This window comes from Danio aesculapii, chromosome 15 (genome assembly GCF_903798145.1).
Source record: "Danio aesculapii chromosome 15, fDanAes4.1, whole genome shotgun sequence".
NCBI classification, from domain to species: domain Eukaryota; kingdom Metazoa; phylum Chordata; class Actinopteri; order Cypriniformes; family Danionidae; genus Danio; species Danio aesculapii.
The window spans coordinates 973,616-995,471 of NC_079449.1; the positions used below are offsets into that span (position 1 = coordinate 973,616).

Sequence of the window (21,856 nt, forward strand, 5' to 3'; positions counted from 1 at the left end):
AAAATAGGGAAGGGAAAAGTCGTAATTACATAATAAAAGTCAAAATTGTGAACGGTAATCTTATAATTATGAGATTAAACATCAAAATTGCAACTGGGAAACTCTTAATTACAAGAATAAATCAAAATTGTGAAAGGAAAACTCTTAATTATAAATATAAGAGTCAAAATTTATTATAAAAGACTTTAGTATTTCATCATGTGGGATTTAACATGATAAATTGGCTTTCAAATATCTGGGAAATAACGTGCTGTATTTATCCATATTTATCTGCATCAGTTATTGTGGTGCTCTAATGTAAATGTAGAAGTTTTTATTTGGGATTTAAAGAGTGTGCTAGTGATAGGTGGCTCTGAAACGCATCTAAAAGTTGCTTATTACACACACAGGGATGCACAGCAACACTGCAATGTCTCTAAATATGAAAAATGAAGGATTCAAATGTATTATTAAATATAAAAACCACTACCACCTCCTTCACGGATTTTAATAATTTTCATTTTTCCAATAACAGAGTCCGTCGTATAAATTGCAATAAAAGTGACATGAATGAAGGATTGCAACTCGCTCCTAAAACACATCCATAACTCCTTAAAATAACAAAATTTAGTCCCGCACCTAATTATTATGTTTAAATATGAAAAACGAATAGATTAAAATGTGTTTAATTACCACTTCTTGTATGTATTGTTGAACTGGTGAATGCCTCCTCAAATGTAAGCTGCATTTAACGTCTGCTAAGTGACTAAATGTAAGTTTAATCTGTATCAGTTATTGTGGTGCTCTAAAGTCAAGGGCACAGTGTTTTTATTCGCTATTTAAAGAGTGTGTCAGTGATAGGAGGCTCCAAAATGCTCGTAAACGTTGCTTATTACACACACAGGGATGCACAGCAGCACTGAAATATCTCTAAATATGAAAAATGAAAGTGACATGAATGAATGCAACTTGCTCTTAAAAGATATAACTTTATATAGACAATAGCGTCTGCTAAATGATTTAATATAAGTGTAATTTATATCAGTTATTGTGGTGCTCTAATGTCAAAGGGGCAAGGCTTTTATTTGGTAAGTAAAGAGTGTGTGTGTAAATGCATGTAAATATTGCTTATTACACACACACAGGGATGCACAGCAGCACCGAAATATCTCTAAATATGAAAATTTAAAGCGATGAAAGTGACATGAATGAATAATTGAACGAATGAACAAGTAACTAAGTCTCTTTAGACGTAATCTGTATTACCTATATAAATAGCAATGAAAGTGACAGGGATGAATGAATTCAACTCACTCTTAAAGGGATTGGGTCTAAGGCATTGATTGTTTAATGCACATAACACCCAAAACACTCCCATAACACTTCAAAATAACAAAAGTAACTCAAGAAATTTTATTCTTTGAGCACTAAGGGTTCCTTTGGGTAATGAGTACTTGTTGTGTGTATTGCATCTTCTTGTTGAATGGCTAAATGCCTCCTCAATTGAAAGTCAATTTGGATGTAATCTGCATTAGTTATTGTAGTGCTCTAATGTCAATGGCGCAGTGTTTTTATTTGTCATTCAAAGAGTGTGCTAGTGATAGGTGGCTCCAAAATGCATCTAAAAGTTGCTTATTACACACACAGGGATGCACAGCAGCACCGCAATGTCTCTAAATATGAAAAATGGAGGATTCAAATGTATTATTAAATATAAAAACCACTACCACCTCCTTCACCTTCACGGATTTTAATCATTTTCATTTTTCCAATCGCAGAGTCCGTCACATAAATTGCGATAAAAGTGACATGAATGAAGGATTGCAACTCGCTCCTAAAACACTCTTGCTCCCAAAACACATCCACAACTCCTTAAAATAACAAAAGTTAGTCTCGCACTTAATTCTCTGAGCACTAACAGTTGCTCTTTATAACTAGCACTTCTTGTGTTTAATGCCTCTTCTTGCTGAATTACTGAATGCCTCCTCAGTTGTAAATCGACTTTGGACAAAAGCATCTGCTAAATGACCAAATGTAAGTGTAATCTGCATCAGTTATGCTCTAATATCAATAGCGCAGTGTTTTTATTTGCTATTTAATTAGTGATGTGATTTACATACATAAATTGATTTAGTTAGGGTTAGGTTTAGGCTCTAAAATGCATGTAAACATTGCTTATTACACACACAGGGATGCACAGCAGCACCAAAATGTCTCTAAATATGAAAAATGAAAGTGATGAATGTGACATGAATGAATGACTAAATGCAACTTGCTCTTAAAGGATATAACGCTATAGCTCCTTAAAGGATATACTGTCTCATAACTTTAGACAAAAGTGTCTGCTAAATGACTAAATGCAAGTGTAAACTGCATCAGTTATTGCAGTGCTCTAATATAAATGGCGTAGGGTTTTTATTTGGTATTTAAAGAGTGGGTTAGTGATATATGGCTCCAAAATGCAAGTAAACGTTGCTTGTTACACACACAGGGATGCACAGCAGCTCTGAATTATCTTTAAAAATGAAACTGATGAAAGTGACATGAATGAATGAATAGGTAATTAAGTCTCTGGACGTAATCTGTGTCGGTTATTGTGGTGCTCTAATTTCAATGGCACAGGGTTTTTATTTGGTATTTCAAGAGTGTGTTAGTGAAAGGTGTCTTCAAAATGCATGTAAACATTGCTTATTACACACGCAGGGATGCACAGCAGCACCACAATATATTTAAACATGAAAAATTAAAGCAATAAAAGTGACATGAATGAATGAATGAAGCAATGTAAAAGGAACTCTAGAACATAATTATTTAAGCACTAACAGTGTGTATTGCCTCTTCTTGTTGAATCACTGAATGCTTCCTCAATTGTAAATCGACTTTGGACAAAAGCGTCTGCTAAATGATCAAATGTAAGTGTAATCTGCATCAGTTATGCTCTAACATCAATAGCGCAGTGTTTTTATTTGCTATTTAAAGAGTGTGTTAGAGATAGGAGGCTTCAAAATGCATGTAAACGTGGCTTATTACACATACAGGGATGCACAGCAGCACTGAAATATATTTACATATATAAAATGAAAGGTAAACGTTATTCTAGAACTTAATTCTCTGAGCACTAACAGTGTGTGTTGCCTCTTCTTGTTGAATCGCTGAATGCCTCTTCAGTTGTAAATCCCTTTAGACAAAAGCGTCTGCTAAATAACTAAAATGGAAATGTAATCTGCATCAGTGAACTGTATTTATGATAACAGTCAAACGAAACAACTCGACGTGAAACTCTACAGACCTCACAATAACATGCACTGATGAATTGTTCGCAACAGGAGGCCGTATTAAAGTAAATAGACTCAATGTTTATTTCATGTGACTTTTCAAAAAAAAAAACTCTAATTTGCATCATAATCTTAACTTTGAATGGAAAGACACATGCAGCGACTGTGTGTGTGTGTGTGCAGGTGTGTGTGCGTTTACAGCAGCAGGGGCCGAAACAGCACAAATGAACACGGCTTCGTTCCGCCTGACGAGTTTTGCGCACTTATTCACGCCTCTCTCACAATGTGCTAATTACCCACAACACCGACAAACAAACAAACAGAAACAATTAAGATGTTCATTCTGCCATTTTCTCTGGCTCTCCTTCCTCCTCTTTCTGTTTTTAACGCAGCGGTTCCCTCGCTCGGCTCTGTTATGGAGCAGAAGTTATAATTTAATGTCGAGCTGTTCCCACGGCGATGAGAACTGGGCGCGCTCACCTGAGAAAAACAATCCTATCAGAGAGCGACAGTAATTACGCAGAGAGGGAGAGAGAGAGAGAGAGAGAGAGAGAGACTTCAGTGCATTACAGACTCAAAGAGAGAAAAGAGAACAGACAGAAAAACAACAGAAATGTTTCAAAACAGATTCTGCTCTGAAAAAAGAGTGATATATCGAACGACAGAATGACAGATAAATGGATTAATAACATTGAATAATAGAACGGACAGACTACATTGAATGTAGGCAGATAGATAGATAGATAGATAGATAGATAGATAGATAGATAGATAGATAGATAGATAGATAGATAGATAGATAGATAGATAGATAGATAGATAGATAGATAGATAGATAGATAGATAGATAGATAGATAGATAGATAGATAGATAGATAGATACTTCAGTGTATAACAGACTGAAAGAGAAAACAGAACAGACAGAAAAACAGCAGAAATGAGACAGAATGACAGATAAATAGATTAATAAATAAAATAACAGAACGGACAGATTAGATTGAATATGCAAATGATGGAACGACAGATGGAGTGATAGAACAATCAAAAAAATGAACAGAAGATAAAACAGATAGACAGATCAATAGGATGGATGGGTGGGTGGATGGATGGATGGATGGATGGATGGAAGGGTGGGTACGTGGATCAGTGGGTACATGGATGGGTGAATGGTTGGGTGGATGGATGGACGGACGGACGGGTAAGTGGATGGATGAATGGATGGATGGACGGATGAAAGGGTGGATAGATGGATAGAGATAAATGGATGGATAGATGGATGGACAAATGGATGGATGGATGGATGGATGGATGGATGAAAGGGTGGATAGATGGATAGAGATGAATGGATGGATAGATGGATGGACAGATAGAGAGATGGATGGATGGATGGACAGACAGATAGAGAGATGGATGGATGGATGGATGGGTGGGTGGGTGGGTGGGTGAATGGATGAATAGGTGAGTGGATGGATGGATGGATGGATGGATGGATGGATAAAAGGGTGGATAGATGGATAGAGATGAATGGATGGATAGATGGATGGACAGATGGATGGATGGATGGATGGATGGATGGATGGATGGATGGATGAAAGGGTAGATAGATGGATAGAGATGATTGGATGGATAGATGGATGGACAGATAGAGAGATGGATGGATGGATGGACAGACAGACAGATAGAGAGATGGATGAATGGGTGGGTGGGTGAGTGGGTGGGTGGGTGAATGGATGAATAGGTGAGTGGATGGATGGATGGATGGACGGATAAAAGGGTGGATAAATGGATAGAGATTAATAGATGGATAGATGGATGGACAGATAGAGAGATGGATGGATGGATGGATGGATGGATGGATGGATGGATGGATGGATGGATGGATGGATGGATGGATGGATGGATGGATGGATGGATGGATGGAAGGAATTAAGGATGGAAGGATAGGTGGTTGCGTGGGTGGATAGATGGATGGATGGATGGACAGGCGGACAAATGGAGTGATAGAAAGGTAAAAAAATTAACAGATGATAAAACAGATAAATAGATCAATAGGATGGATGGGTGGGTGGACAGTGGGTGAGTGGAGGAATAGGGGAGTGGATGGATAGATGGGTGGGTGGGTAAGTGGATGGATGGATGGATGGATGAGTGGTTAGGTGGATGGGTGCGTGGATCGGTGGGTAGATGGATGGATGAATGGATATAAGGATGGGTGAGTGAGAGGGTTCATGGATGGATGGATGGATGGGTATGTGGATCAGTGTGTAGATGGATGGATGAATGGTTGGCTGGGTGGATGTATGGATGGATGGATGAATGAATGGATGGATGGATGGATGGGTATGTGGATCAATGGGTAGATGGATGGATGGATAGGTAAGTGGATGGATGGATGGATGGATGAATGGATGAATAGGTGGGTGGGCGGATGGACGGATGGATGGATGGATGGATGGATGGATGGATGGATGGGCGGATGGGCGGATGGATAGATGGACTGTTGGGTAAGTGAATGGATGGGTGAATGGATGGATGGAGGGGTGGATGGGTGAGTGGATGGAGGGGTGGGTAGATGGATGGATGGGTGGGTGGGTTTATAGATGGATGGATGAGTGAGTGAGTGAGTGAGTGGTGGGATGGATGAATGGAACAAACAAGGAACAAAAGAAGTGAGCAGGATGACAGATGAATAAATGGAAGAACAGAAAGAAAGACAGAATCAACAGCTCAACAAAACAAATGAGCAGAACAGATGAAGAGTGATGGATTCAGCACAGAGTGAACAGAACAGACTGAGAGAAAACAGACAACAGAACCAAAGATCAATAAACTGAGGAACAGAGAGAACCGACAGAACAAATGCTCTCTTACAATCACACACACATTTACTCTTACAAACTTATCACACTTGCTCGCTCATGCTCACACACTCATTAACATACACTCATTTACATTTACACAATTACACACACACACACACACACACACACACACACACTGTTCTCGTGGTCTATTGCAGTGGTTTTAAACTAAAAGCTGAGGTGTGAGTTTGACCTCCAGGAAAACAGCAGATGATGAAGCTCTCATTTGAAGAGCAGCCAGACAAATCTTAATCTGATCAGAGGAGAGAGAGAGAGAGAGAGAGAGAGAGAGAGAGAGAGAGAGAGAGAGAGAGAGAGAGAGAGAGAGAAAAGAGAAAACTGTGATAATGACTGGAAAAAAGAAAGACAGGAAAAGCACTGGCAGAACTTTTGTTGTTTCCTCTCAGGTAATTACAGAAGATTACTGTAGCTCATTATGATGACCACTGACACACACTTACAGAGAGAGAGAGAGAGGGGGGGGGGGGGGGCTTGAGAGGGCACTGAAGAGGAAAAAATATGTAAGAAAATTAAGATTATTATAGAAACTTGAGATGATGAAATTAACTCTAATTACTACATAATATAATATATAATTGATCATAATGGAGCCTTTCACTGGACTGTTATAACGCATCTAACGGTCATCATAACCTCAAATCCTTCAAAGATTTTAATATTTAGATTTTTTTAAATTATGAACATTTATATGTGTTTATTTTAGAGCTCTCAATCAGTTTTACAAATTAACTAAATTAACTAAATTAAATGCAATTAATCACGATTATAAACTTGTAATTGGGGCTTTTCAAATGTAAAATGAATATAAACGCAAGAAAAAAAAACACTATTTTAAACTCAAAATATGATTGTTTATCAGAATTTTTGTTTAATTTGTTACACAGATTTCTTCATTTAAACAACACACCTGCAATAAACCATTAGGTTCCTCAAACGGTGGGCTTGACAGTCGTATTTATTACAGGAATAAACACACAGGCATGTAAACGCCATTTGAATTTCACAACAATCAATGCCAATAAATAAAGAATAAATTGATTTCCATGTTGGACTCTAAGTGGACTGCAGAACAATGCCAAAATACAGATATGGAGACTGGAGATTTATAATAATAAAGTAATGAACACAAACAATCGTGCTCATTGAAAGATGAGAACAATAATAATAAAGTAGAAAGAATTTAGTTTAGTCCTCCTTTATATTCAGCCAGTTAAGACAGTCCAGTCTGTTGACATTATCGGGGGACGAGGTGACCCTTTTCTTTTGAATGATGTGAGCTGAGAGTGAGAACAGTCTCTCACTAGCAGAATCACTGAATCAGCATATGAATTTCCGTGCCTAATTTTGGTGCCACTGGTGCTACGACATGGACGCAAGAAGCATCAAGGGGTACATCAAAGGCACTCACAGGTAAGCGTTGTGTCACACCAAAGACTAAAGCAGGTCGCACACCAGAAGCGCCACTCCGCACCGCGACTCGGCACGCACATGACAGTTTAAAGTATCACACACCAGACGCGGACATTCGCATGATATTTAACATGAAACAAATCAGATGGTGCTCTGTGGCACGGCAGAGAAATGAACAGTGTAGTGAGTTGTGGCTGGGCGCCGCGGACAGGCTGCCGACTTGCGGCGCCGGTGTGTGTACCCTGATAGAAACCTATGTTTAGAATTCTGAAATGAGTGGCGCTGCACGGTGTGCGACCTGCTTCACAGGGACTTTGGTCACACCATCTCTAAACATTTAATTCCAAACAACTTTGAGGGATACACCGTCGGCCATGTTTAGGCGTTTGTTCTTGTTGTTAGGAAACAGATTACAAAGTTGCATAAAGCTCGAAGCATCAGAATCGGTACTTGGTATCGGCTGCAAAAATCCTGATCGGAGCATCCCTCATCACTACATCAGGTGTTAATTCTCTATTAATACACTTCAATTAGTACAAAATGCAGCTGCCAGAGTTCTTACCAGGTCTAGAAAATTTGATCACATCACCCCAATGTTATCCTCCTTACACTGGCTGCCTGTTAAGTTTCGTATTGAATTTAAAATATTGCTTCTTACATATAAAGCTTTAAATAATCTAGCTCCTGTTTATCTAACCAATCTTCTGTCTCGCTACAATCCAACTCGCTCTTTAAGATCTCGAAACTCAGGGCTTCTGGTAGTACCTAGAATAGCAAAGTCGAGTAAAGGAGGTCGAGCCTTCTCATTTATAGCTCCTAAACTCTGGAATAGCCTTCCTGATAACGTCCGAGGCGCAGACACACTCTCCCAATTCAACACTAGATTAAAGACCTATCTGTTCAGTAAAGCATACACTTCCACACATACGCTTCCACACAGGTTCTGCATCTTGTTGATATACACTATGATCAGCAGCTACGCTAATTATCTTCTTTATTCTCCATTTCCACCTGGGGATACTCTTCCCGAGGCCCTCAGACTATGCAGAGTCACTGATTCGATCCAAGACCAACGATGAGATGATCCCAAGGTTTCCATAATCCTGGACCAGGCCGTATCCTGAGCAGCTACTGTGATGGTCATGGAAGAGTGGAGAACATGAGACTGATTCCTGTGACGCTCCGGAGACAGACGAGTCTTCGCTGAGGCCAGCTTCCAGCCTCCGCCACTGAGACTGCAGCTCTGCACTAGACGTTTGGCCAGCGGAGAAATTAAAATGGTCGTGCCCAACTGAGCCTGGTTTCTCTCAAGGTTTTTTTTCTTCACTTCCGCCTTTAGTGAAGTTTTTTTCCCTCTCCGCTGTCGCCACTGGCCTGCATGGTTCGGGATCTGTAGAGCTGCGCATCGTTGGATTTGCTCTTCAGTGTTTGGACTCTCAGTAGTGATTATTAAACCACACTGAACTGAGCTAAACTGAACTGAACTTAAACACTGAACACTGAACTGACACTGTTCCAGTTCACTATGATCTTCTATGTGAAGCTGCTTTGACACAATCTACATTGTATAAGCGCTACACAAATAAAGGTGAAGTGAATTGAATTATTTCCTACATAGTACAGTATGTGCTATATTGCACTTATTGCGGTTTCATTTCATGTGATAGAAAACATCAAAACAAGTGTCTTTTTTTAAGTTCAAACACTGTCAGTGACTGAACTGCTGAGATTGTAAATATGTGTGTGTGTGTGTGTGTGTGTGTGTGTGTGTGTGTCCAGAGCAAATGGCATCACAGCACTATATGGAGGGTCTCCCGGCACCTGCAGCGCCATGACAACCGCTTCCATCTCCATGGCGATACAGATGACCTGACCTGACAGAGTGCTGGATATGATGTCAACTCATTTTATCATCTGATTCCACACACACACACACACACACACACACACACACACACACACACACACGTATGCTGGACTCACTCCAAATCAGCACTTGACCTCATTTAGCACAGGTAAGAGTCCTTCAACTAACCAGTTTATCTTCTTTTAACCCCTTCACCCCCTTTACTCGCAGATGTTCGCTCGAAGATGTGCCTTGCATCGGAATCCATCCATATTTAGAGATTATATTCACAGAAATATTTTTAGCAGCAAGTTTATTTTTTAGGACAATTGACATTACTTTTATAATAGAAAACAACACATTTCAACTCACTTTCTTATTTAAATGGTGTAAATAAAGTATTGATTCTTTAGATTGTGAGTGATTTGTCTATATAATGCAATAACAGATTATATAATGCTATATAATGCAATAATAGACATTAACATTATTTATTTACATTAAATTAATCATGATTTTTCCCCTTGTTTTTAGCATACTTTGGCATTACTTTCAAGACAGAAATACTGATATTCTTATTGAAATAATGTAGATAATTTTAAAATGTATTGTATAGATTGTAAATGATTTGTCTATATAAAACAAAAATCTACAATTACTATCCTTAATTTAAATTAGTAATCACTTAGCACAATTTGGCATGACTTTCAAGACAACAAACACTCACATTGTCATAAAAATAATGTAAATTTAATAGTGATTTATTCTTTATATTGTAAATTATTTGTCTATATATTAGGAAAAGCTACAATTACTATCAATAATGTAAATTCATTAAATCAATCATGATAACACTTGGATTGTCATTAAAATAACGTAAATTAAATTGTCATTTATTCTTTCGATTGTAAATAATTTGTCTATATTATAAAGATATTACTATTGCTAATTTGCATTAAATTATTCATAATTTTTAGCACACTTTGGCATTACTTTCAAGACAGAAAACGCTCTCATTCTCATTAAAATGCATGTTAATTTAATAGTAATTTATTCTTTAGATTGTAAACGGTTTGTCTATATAATACAAAAAGGTACAATTATATTAATTTAAATTAATTAATCATGATTTTTAGCACACTTTGGCATTACTTTCAAAACAAAAAAAACCACTCACATTCTCATTAAAATGCATGTTAATTTAATAGTGATTTATTCATTAGATTGTAAATGATTTGTCTATATAATGTTAAAGGAACAATTAAATCGTGAATTTAAATGAGTAATTATTCAGCTAAATTTGGCATGACTTTCAAGACAACAACGCTCACATTGTCTTAAAATAATGTAAATTAAATAGTGATTTATTCTTTATATTGTAAATTATTTGTCTAGGCAAATAGGCAAATAACTTGCCTATATATTAGGAAAAGCTACAATTACTATCAATAATGTAAATTCATTAAATCAATCATGATAACACTTGGATTGTCATTAAAATAATGTAAATTAAATTGTCATTTATTCTTTCGATTGTAAATAATTTGTCTATATAATAAAAAAAGATATTACTATTGCTAATTGGCATTAAATTATTCATAATTTTTAGCACACTTTGGCATTACTTTCAAGACAGAAAACGCTCTCATTCTCATTAAAATGCATGTTAATTTTAATAGTGATTTATTCTTTAGATTGTAAACGGTTTGTCTATATAATACAAAAAGGTACAATTATATTATTAATTTAAATGAATTAATCATGATTTTTAGCACACTTTGGCATTACTTTCAAAACAAAAAAACACTGACATTCTCATTAAAATGCATGTTAATTTAATAGTGATTTATTAGATTGTAAACGGTTTGTCTATATAATACAAAAAGGTACAATTATATTAATTTAAATTAATTAATCATGATTTTTAGCACACTTTGGCATTACTTTCAAAACAAAAAAAACACTCACATTCTCATTAAAATGCATGTTAATTTAATAGTGATTTATTCATTAGATTGTAAATGATTTGTCTCTATATTACAAAAATCTACAATTACTATCGTTAATTTAACTTCAGTTGTGTTTAGCACACTTTGGCATTTCTTTGAAGACAGAAAACATTCACCTATTAAAATAATGTAAATAAAAAAGGTGATTTATTCATTAGATTGTAAATGATTTGTCTATATATTGCGAAAAGTTACAATTACTATAATTAAATTATGATTTTTGTTGTTGTTTTTAGCACACTTTGGCATTACTTTCAAGGCAGAAAACACTGACATTCTCATAAAAATTATGTAAATAAATAGTGATTTATTCTTTAGATTGTAAATGATTTGTCTTTATAATACAAAAACTAGACATTTTTATTTAAATTAATCATGTTTTTATCACAATTTGCTATTACTTTCAAGACAGCAAACACATTGTTATTAATATATATATATTTTGTATAGCGCTTTTACGATTGTCAAAGCAGCTTCACATAGATTATAGTGAACTGAAACAGTGTAGATCATTAAAATAATAAATTAAATATTGATTTATTCTTTAGATTGCAAATGATTTGTCTATATAATACACAAAGCTACATTTCACGAGTTCACACTTGCAATAGTTTCAGAATAAAGCGTATTTGGCGTGCTGTCCGGGGAGAGGGCTCTGAGCTCGGGGAAGACACCCCAACTCGAGTTATTCCCCTTATCAGGAAACAGAGAGGAACTGGGATTCGAGCGAAGTATCTAGCCCGGCCCCAGAATGCTCCCCCTGGGATAGTAATGCTTAAGAGGTGAGGTGTCGGGGTGGTGGAGGGATGCTAAAGTCGTAAGATGCTGCAGGTAAGACAGCTTTGGTATATATAGGGGTTTGGTCAAGAACTGATTGGATAATAGAATAATTGTCAATGACGTATTTGATACTAAAACGCGTGCGTGTGCTCCTCCCCAAATTTGTTTACAAAACATCACTTAATATCATTAATTTAAATTAAATTAATCATGAATTTATTCCTTTTAGCAAACTTTGAAGACAGAAAATGCTCACATTCTCATTAAAATATTTGTACATTTTATAGTGATTTATTCTTTAGATTGTAAATGATTTGTCTATATAATACAAAGAGCTATTACTATTATTAATTTAAATTATATTAATAATATATTTATCAAACTTCGGCATTACATTGAGGATGGAAAACACTCACATTCTCTCTGAAATGATGTGAATAACATAGTCATTCTTTAAATTGCAAATGATTTGTCTATATAATACAAAAAGTCACAATTACTCTCATTAATTTTAGTGATTTCTTTGTTTTTAGCACACTGGCATTACTTTCAAGATGGAAAACGCTCACATTTTCACTACAATTATGCACATTTAATGGTGATTTATTCTTTAGATTTAAAATGGTTTGTCTATATAATACAAAAACTTGATAATTATTAATTATTAGGTAATTAAAAATGCACAATTTGACATTTCAGGCAGAAAAAAAATCATTTAACTCACATTAAATTAAATACTGTAAAAATAAATAATTAATCATGCTTATTATTATAAGAATTATAGTACTTATTTGTAAAACATTTTGACTTATGGATTACTTTTAAGATATAAAACAAGAAATGTTCAACACATTCTCTTAAAATAATGTAAACAAAATAGTTTTTATTTTACTAGTCATTTATGTTTTGAATTGTAAACGATTTACTTATACAGTACAAAACTGCTACAAGTATTATCTTTAATAAAAATGGTTAGTAATTAAATAAATAATAATAATAATAATAATAATAATAATAATAATAATAATAATAACTAATAATACCAATAATGATAATAATAATAATAATAATAATAATAAATAATAATAATAATGCCAATAATAATAATAATAACAATAATAATAATACAAATAATAATAATCATAATAATAATAATAATAATAATAATAATAATAATAATAATAATAATAATAATAATAATAAAAAAAATAATAATACCAATAATAATAATAATAATACTACCAATAATAATAATAATAAATAATAATACCAACAATAATAATAATAATACCAATAATAATAATAATAATAATAATAATAATAATAATAATAATAATAATAATAATAATAACTAATAATACCAATAATGATAATAATAATAATAATAATAATAATAAATAATAATAATAATGCCAATAATAATAATAATAACAATAATAATAATACAAATAATAATAATCATAATAATAATAATAATAATAATAATAATAATAATAATAATAATAATAAAAAAAATAATAATACCAATAATAATAATAATAATACTACCAATAATAATAATAATAAATAATAATACCAACAATAATAATAATAATACCAATAATAATAATAATAATAATAATAATAATAATAATAATAATAATAATACCAATAATAATAATAATAATAATAATAATAATAATACCAATAATAATAATAATATCAATAAAAAGAATAATAATAATAATATTAATACCAATAATAATAATAATAATAATCATAAACCATCATTAACCAAGCAACATTTGATCTAAAAAAAGTCAACAGTACTCAATAGTAAACATCATTTATTTTTATTCAATTATGAACAATCTCAATTTTTTAAACATACTTAAATTGTCCAGTGCTTAAAATCATTGCATATTAAAAACAATACAAACACAAAATGGAGTGGGATTTCGTACCTGCGCTTGGAGGTATTTTGTCATGTTTGGTAGTCGTGTGTGTTTCTGTTTTGTATTTTGTTATGTAAGGCACATATGGAGCCCTTTACACACACACACACACACACAAACATAAAGCACTTTGGTTTCATTAAAACAGCTTACTGTAAAATCACAGTGGCCTGGAGTCTTGGCTGTAAAAACATTATTATTGCATCACGTAAACAAACACACTCGCAAAACAATGCTAAATGCTTCCGGAGTGGCTAAAATATTACAGTTTTTGTTGGAAGAAATACTCAGGAAAAGCACCGGAAAGAGAGCTCACAGAGGCTCAACATTACAGAATATTCCGGAAATTCAGTCAGAATGATTAAAGTTTTGAGCTTGGTGGCAATTTGGAATTACAATAATAATAATAATAATAATAATAATAATAAAGTGAAATACTTCTGTAGTGGCTAAAAGAGGGAATGCATTCCAGTCTTTATCGGTATTAGCTAAGATATTATGGAATAGTACTGGATGAGCTCTGAGTCCACATTCTGGACTTCCAGGAATTCACCGGAAAAGAACTGGAGTGCTGTAATTTAAGAATTTAGTGTGTAAACATTGGGGAATTTCAGAAATTTCAGTTTCAGAAAAACCTTTGGACTAGCTAAAAAACAAAATCTCTAAAACATTCCAGGTGTACTTAGGAAAAGCACTGGAAGGTCAAGAGTCCAGAGCTCACAGAGGCAACATTACAGAATATTCCTGAATTCCACACTAGTCAAAGGGAAAAAAATGAGGAAAATTGTCAGAATAATTAAAGTTTGGAGTTTAGTGGCAACATCTGGGAATTCCACTTATTTTAATAATAACAATTAATAATAACAATACTTTTATAGTGACTAAAATAGGGAATACATTCCAGATTTTGTTGTTATGAGGTAAAATATTGAGGAATAGTACTGGATGAGCTCCGAGTCCACATTCTGGACTTCCAGGAATTCACCGGAAAAGAACTGGATTGGCATAATTTATGAATTTAGTGTGTAAACATTCTGGAATTTCAGAAATTTTAGTTTCAAAAAACCTTTGAACTAGCTAAAAAACTAAATCTCTAAAACATTCCAGGTGTACTTAGGAAAAGCACCGTAAGGTCAAGAGTCCAGAGCTCACAGAGGCAACATTACGGAATATTATGGAACTCCAATAGTCAAAAGGGAAAAAAGGGAAAATCAGTCAGAATGATTCAAGTTTTGAGCTTAGTGCCAACAGTTTGGAAAGTCACTTGTTACTTGTTGTTTTTGTAATAATAAAAAAGGCTAAAAGAGGGAATACATTGCAGTCTGTGTTGTTATTAGCTAAAATATTGAGTAATAGCACTGGATGAGCTCCGAGTCAACATTCTGGAATTCTAGGAATTGACCGGAAAAGAACTGGAATGCTGTAATTTAAGAATTTAGTGTGGAAACATTGGAGAATTGTAGATATTTCAATGTCAGTACAAAGTTTGGAGAGGATTAATACTCAGAAAAGGAACTGGACAGTCAAGAGGTCAGAGCTCACAGAGACTCAACATTACAGAATATTCCCAAATTTCAATAGTCAACAGGAAAAACTAAAGAAAATCAGTCAGAATGATTAAAGTTTTGAACTTTAACTTGTTATTATTGTGATAATAAAAATACTTCCATAGTGGTTAGAAGAGGGAATACATTCCAGATTTTGTTGTTGTGAGGTAAAATATTGAGTAATAGAACTGGATGAGCTCCGAGTCCACATTCTGGAATTCCAGGAATTCACCGGAAAAGAACTGGAATGCCATAATATATGAATTTAGTGTGGAAACATTCGGGAATTTCAGAAATTTCAATTTCAGAAAAAAACTTCGGAAAGGATTAAAGAAATTCCCTAAAAAATTCCAGATTTAGATGGAAAAAGAAATCCTCAAAAGCACTGGACGGTCAAGAGTTTAGCGATTACAGAGGCAACATTACAGAATATTCCTGAATTTCACACTAGTCAAAGGGAAAAAATTAGGAAAATTGTCAGAATAATTAAAGTTTGGAGTTTAGTGGCAACATCTGGGAATTCCACTTATTTTAATGATAACAATTAATAATAACAATACTTTTATAGTGGCTAAAATAGGGAATACATTCCAGATTTTGTTGTTATGAGGTAAGATATTCAGTAATAGTACTGGACGAGCTCTGGGTCAATATTCTGGACTTCCAGGAATTCACCGGAAAAGAACTGGAATGCCATAATTTATGAACTTAGTGTGGAAACATTGGAGAATTCCAGAAATTTCAATTTCAGAAAAAACTTTGGAGAGGATTTTACAAACATCCCTAAAACATTCCAGTTTTTGCTTGGGAAAAAAGACTCAGGAAAGGCACTGGATGGTCAAGAGTTTAGAGCTCACAAAGGAGATGATCAAGCATATCTCGGAATTCCAAATTCCTGGAAATTCTGGTCAAAAGGAAAAAAATAAGGAAAATAAGTCAGAATGATGAAGTTTTGAACTTAGTGGCAACATCTAGGAATTCCACTTATTACAATAATAATAATAATAATAATAATAATAATAATAATAATAATAATAATAATAATAATAATAATAATAATAATAATAATAATAATAATAATAAAGTGAACTACTTCCATAGTGAATAAAAGGGAATACATTCAAGCCTTTGTCATTATTAGCTAAAATATTGTTGAATAGTACTGGATGAGCTCTGAGTCAACATTCTGGGTTGCGTTCCAGAATGTTTTTCCTTATTCAAGGATAATTCCACAATAGCACTGGAATTCCAAGAGTTGAGCTTTCAGAGACGCAACATTATAGAACAATCAATGGAACATCAAAGGAATGTTGACAACTCTGAGCTGAAAGTGGGAATATTCTGCAACATTCCGGAATTGCACTCTCTACATCTCTCTTAAGGAAAACCGTCAGGAGAAGCACTGGATGTAAAAATGCTTTCCGAGTGACTAAAACATCCCAACACATTCCAGTTTTTTTGCTGCCCTAAATATTTTTAGGGTAAATATTTAGGAAAAGCACTGAAATGTCCAGCTTTTTTCCCAAAATGATGGATGAATTTCACCACTTGTTACAGTGTGGAAGTGCATCCTTATCCTTGAATACGGAAAAACATTCCAGAATAGCACAACAAGAGTTGAGCTTTCAGAGACGCAACAATCTGGAATATTTTGTAATTCCCACTTCTTGTTTTGGTGTTAAAATACATCCTTATCCTTAAAAAAAGAAAAGAAAAACATTTCGGATTTGCACTGGAATTGCAAGAGTTGTGCTCTCAGAACTTTTCAAAATGCTGAAATATTTTGGGATTTAAAAAAAATGAAACCGCAAAGAAATGTTGATAGTTCTGAGCTTAGAATTGGAATATTTGGGAACATTCCGGAATTGCACTTGTTACATCTCTCTCAAGGAAAACATTCATGAAAAGCACCAGATGTAATAATACAAAACGCTTTCAGAATGATGGAAAACATCATAAAACATTCCAGTTTTGCTGCCATAAATATTGGATAAATATTTAGGAAAAGCACCGGGAATGTCCAGCTTACTGGTCCAGCGATCAAAATAATCCTAAAAAAAAAAAGTTTCAGAATGCTTTTCCTTATGCAAGGATAATTCTGGAATAGCACTGGAATTGCAGGAGCTGAGCTTTCAGAGATGCAACATTCTGGAACAATTTGGAATTCTGATAAAATGCAACAAAGGAATGTTCACAGCTCTGAGCTCAAAGTGGGAATATTCCGGAACATTCTGGACTTTCACTTGTTACATCTGTCTTAGGGAAAACATTCAGGAAAAGCACTGGAAGTAAAAATGCAAAATGCTTTCCAGGTGTCAAAAAATATCCTAACATGTTCCAGTTTTTGCTGCCATAAATATTTTTAGGATAATCATTTAGGAAAAGCACCAGAATGTCCAGCTTTTTTCAGAATGTCACTTTGTTTTGTTTTTGTGAAAATGTGATTAAAATAATCCTAAAAAAAGTTATGGAGAGTTTTTCCTTATTCAAGGATAAGTCCGGAATAGCACTGGAATTTCAAGAGTTGTGCTTTCAGAGACGCAACATTCTGGAATATTTTGGAATTGTGAAAAAAAAAATGGAACATCAAAGGAATATTGACAGTTCTGAGCTCAGAGTGGAAATATTTGGGAACATTCTGGAATTGCACTTGTTGCATCTGTCTTAAGGAAAACATTCAGGAAAAGCAGCAGATGTAAAAATGCTAAATGCTTTCGGAGTGACTTTCGGAGTTTTGCTGCTATAAATATTAAATAAATATTTAGGAAAAGCACCAGGAATGTCCAGCTTTTTCAGAATGTCACTTTGTTTTGTTTTTGTGAAAATGTGACTAAAATAATCAAAAAAAAAAAGTTACGGAGAGTTTTTCCTTATTCAAGGATAAGTGCGGAATAGCACTGGAATTTCAAGAGTTGTGCTTTCAGAGACGCAACATTCTTGAATATTTCGGAATTGTGAAAAAAAAAATGGAACATTAAAGGAATGTTGACAGTTCTGAGCTCAGAGTGGGAATACCTGGGAATATTCTTGAAATGCACTTGTTACATCTCTCTTAAGGAAAACATCCTAACACTTTCCGGTTTTTGCTGCCATAAATATTGGATAAATATTCAGGAATAGCACCAGAGTGCCAGGTTATTTTCTAGAAAGTCACTTTGTTTTGTTTTTGTGAAAATGTGACTAAAATAATCCTAAAAACAATATAATACGAGTTGGCATCATGAGCTCAGAGACGGATGAATTCCACTACTTGTTATGGTGTGGAAATGCATCCTTATCCTTGAATTCGGAAAAACATTTCTGAATTGCACTGAAAATTGAAAAGTTGTGCTTTCAGAGACGCAACAACCTGGAATGTTTTGGAATTCCATAAAAAAGAAAGCACAAAGGAATATTGACAGTTCTGAGCTCAGAGTGGGAATATTTGGGAACATTCTGGAATTGCACTTGTTGCATCTGTCTTAAGGAAAACACTCAGGAAAAGCAGCAGATGTAAAAATGCTTAATGCTTTCGGAGTGACTTTCGGAGTTTTGCTGCAATAAATATTAAATAAATATTTAGGAAAAGCACCAGGAATGTCCAGCTTTTTCAGAATGTCATTTTGTTTTCAATTTTGTGAAAATGTGAACAGTCCTTAAAGAACAATGTGTTCCAGAGTGCTTTTCCTTATTCAAGGATAATTCCAGAATAGCTCTGGAATTTCAGGAGTTGAGCTTTCAGAGATGCAACATTCTGAAACATTTAGGAATTCCGAAAAAAAATAACATCAAATGAATGATGACAGTTCTGAGCTCAATGTGGGAATATTCTGGAATTTCACTTGTTACATCTGTCTTAGGGAAAACATTCAGGAGTAGCACTGGATGTAAAACTGCAAAATGCTTTCCGAGTGGCTAATAACATCCTAACATGTTCCGGTTTTTGCTTCCATAAATATTGGATAAATATCCAGGAAAAGCACCAGAATGTCCAGTTTTTTTTCCCAGGACGTTACTTTGTTTTGATTTTGTGAAAATGTGACTTAATCAGTCCTTAAAAAACTATGCATTCCGGAATGTTTTTCCTTACTCGAGGATAATTCCGGAATAGCACTGGAATTCCAAGAGTTGTGCTTTCAGAGACGCAACATTCTGGAAAAATTAGGAATTCAGGAAAAAAAATAACATCAAATGAATGATGACAGTTCTGAGCTCAATGTGGGAATATTGCGGAACATTCTGGAATTTCACTTGTTACATCTGTCTTAGGGAAAACAATCAGGAAAAGCAGCAGATGTAAAAATGCAAAATGCTTTCCAAGTGGCTAAAAATATCCTGACATGTTCCAGTTTTTGCTTCCATGAATATTGGATAAATATTCAGGAAAAGCACCAGAATGTCCAGCTTTTTTTTCCAGAACGTTATTTTGTTTTGATTTTGTGAAAATGTGACAATCAATTCTAAAAAAAACTAAGCATTCCGGAATGTTTTTCCTTATTCGAGGATAATTCCGGAATAGCACTGGAATTCCAAGAGTTGTGCTTTCAGAGACGCAACATTCTGGAACAATTTGAAATTCCGATAAAATGGAACATCAAAGGAATGTTGACAACTCTAAGCTCAGAGTGGGAATATTGCGGAACATTCTGGAATTCCACTTGTTACATTCAGAAAGGAAAAGCTGAAGAAGAATTTCCAGCAATAGAAAGAGAAGGAATGGTTATTCTTGATCTATACCGTGATCCGAAGTAAACATGCGAAGTGCTTGAAACAATAAAAAATGAAAATGTAGGAAAATGTGCGCTTTTCCAGAATTTTTGTTTAGGAATAATCTAGAACAGGAGCATCAGAGGTCAGTGGTGATGACCGGCGTGACCCCGTGGATCAGGAGCGTCGGGCCCAGGTTCCTGGTCAGCAGCTCCAGCTGATTCAGATAATCGCTGTATCTGCTTGTATCCGCAGGGGGGCGGGGCAAATATAGAAAGCGGACGGCAGGTGGGCGGAGCTTCTGCTCCAGGATCAGCTTATTGACAGCCTGTAAATACTCATCTGAAACTCGCGAGGTGTTACTCTGAAAACTGTTTGAGAAGAATTTATCAGCTTCGACTCCACCTTCTTCGCTTTCTGGCTCCTCCTCTTTTTCATTTTTATCCATTCCTGTTTGCCGCTGCCAATGAAGCGCCACTTCCGAATCCCAGGGAACCGTACAAATGTCTGCCTTCATCCGAAGATCCTTCAACAGGTGTCCGAGTTTCTGCTCTGTGCCCTTTAGGCTCCGCCCCTCCTCCACACATAAAAAGAGGCGGAGTCTCGCTTTCTGCCATGCCCTCGTCATGCTGAGAATACAGGCGAGTTGAAGCAAAAAAAGCGAGCATGTGTCGACATACGCAGCGCTATCAGGACGCAGGAGGTTTACAGGCCAAACATCTACGAATATCGGACCCTGCAGGGCGTGTGTATGATCAAACTGACCAAAATACCGCGCCAGCGCTACATTTTTCAGCATTTTAACTGCGTCTGCGATTATGCAAACGTATTCCTGAGGGCCGAGAGATTTCCCGCCCCAAACCCCGCCCCTGCCTATGGCCACGCCCCCTCGCACTGGTGGGAAATGAAACGGTGGCTCGTCTTGGTCTTCCGGGTCATCGTTTTGAGAGGAATTGTCCAAAAATTTGCTCATGGACAGACTGGAGTCCTGGAGCTGGTCCTGAGGTGGAGCGTCATCATAGAAACCCAGAACCAGAGTATTGGGTCTCATTCCACCTGTAGACGACAACACACACACAAAAATTACAAGTTAATTAGTAATTAGTAGGCCCACTGAAACTGCACTCACAAAAATCTGCCGATATTTAGCCCATCATTGAGTCTATTTATTTACTTGTGTAAATGTGTGTAAATATATATTTATTCAGTTTGTAAATAACTTTCAATAATATTATTGACAATTATGAAAATGTTCATATGATTTATACAACATACACTCACCGGCCACTTTATTAGGTACACCTGTCCAACTTCTCGTTAACACAAATTCCTAATCAGCCAATCACATGGCAGCAGCTCAATACATTTAGGCATGTAGACATGGTCAAGACGATCTGCTGCAGTTCAAAGCGAGCATCAGAATGGAGAAGAAAGGGGATTTAAGTGACTTTAAACGTGGCATGGTTGTTGCTACCAGACGGGCTGCTCTGAGTATTTCAGAAACTGCT

At 35.0% G+C, this 21,856-nt stretch overlaps 1 protein-coding gene across 1 annotated transcript in view; it reads right to left on the bottom strand.

Annotated features, from left to right (window-relative positions):
• Positions 1-14,003: 14,003 nt before the first annotated feature.
• zgc:153039 (uncharacterized protein LOC767698 homolog) overlaps positions 14,004-21,856 on the bottom strand; it is a 45,690-nt gene continuing 37,837 nt past the window's right edge. Inside the window, exon 7 of the mRNA XM_056474032.1 lies at positions 14,004-21,404. Coding sequence (XP_056330007.1) covers positions 20,488-21,404 — 917 coding nt within the window. The 3' untranslated portion in view covers positions 14,004-20,487. The remainder of the gene's footprint in view (positions 21,405-21,856) is intronic.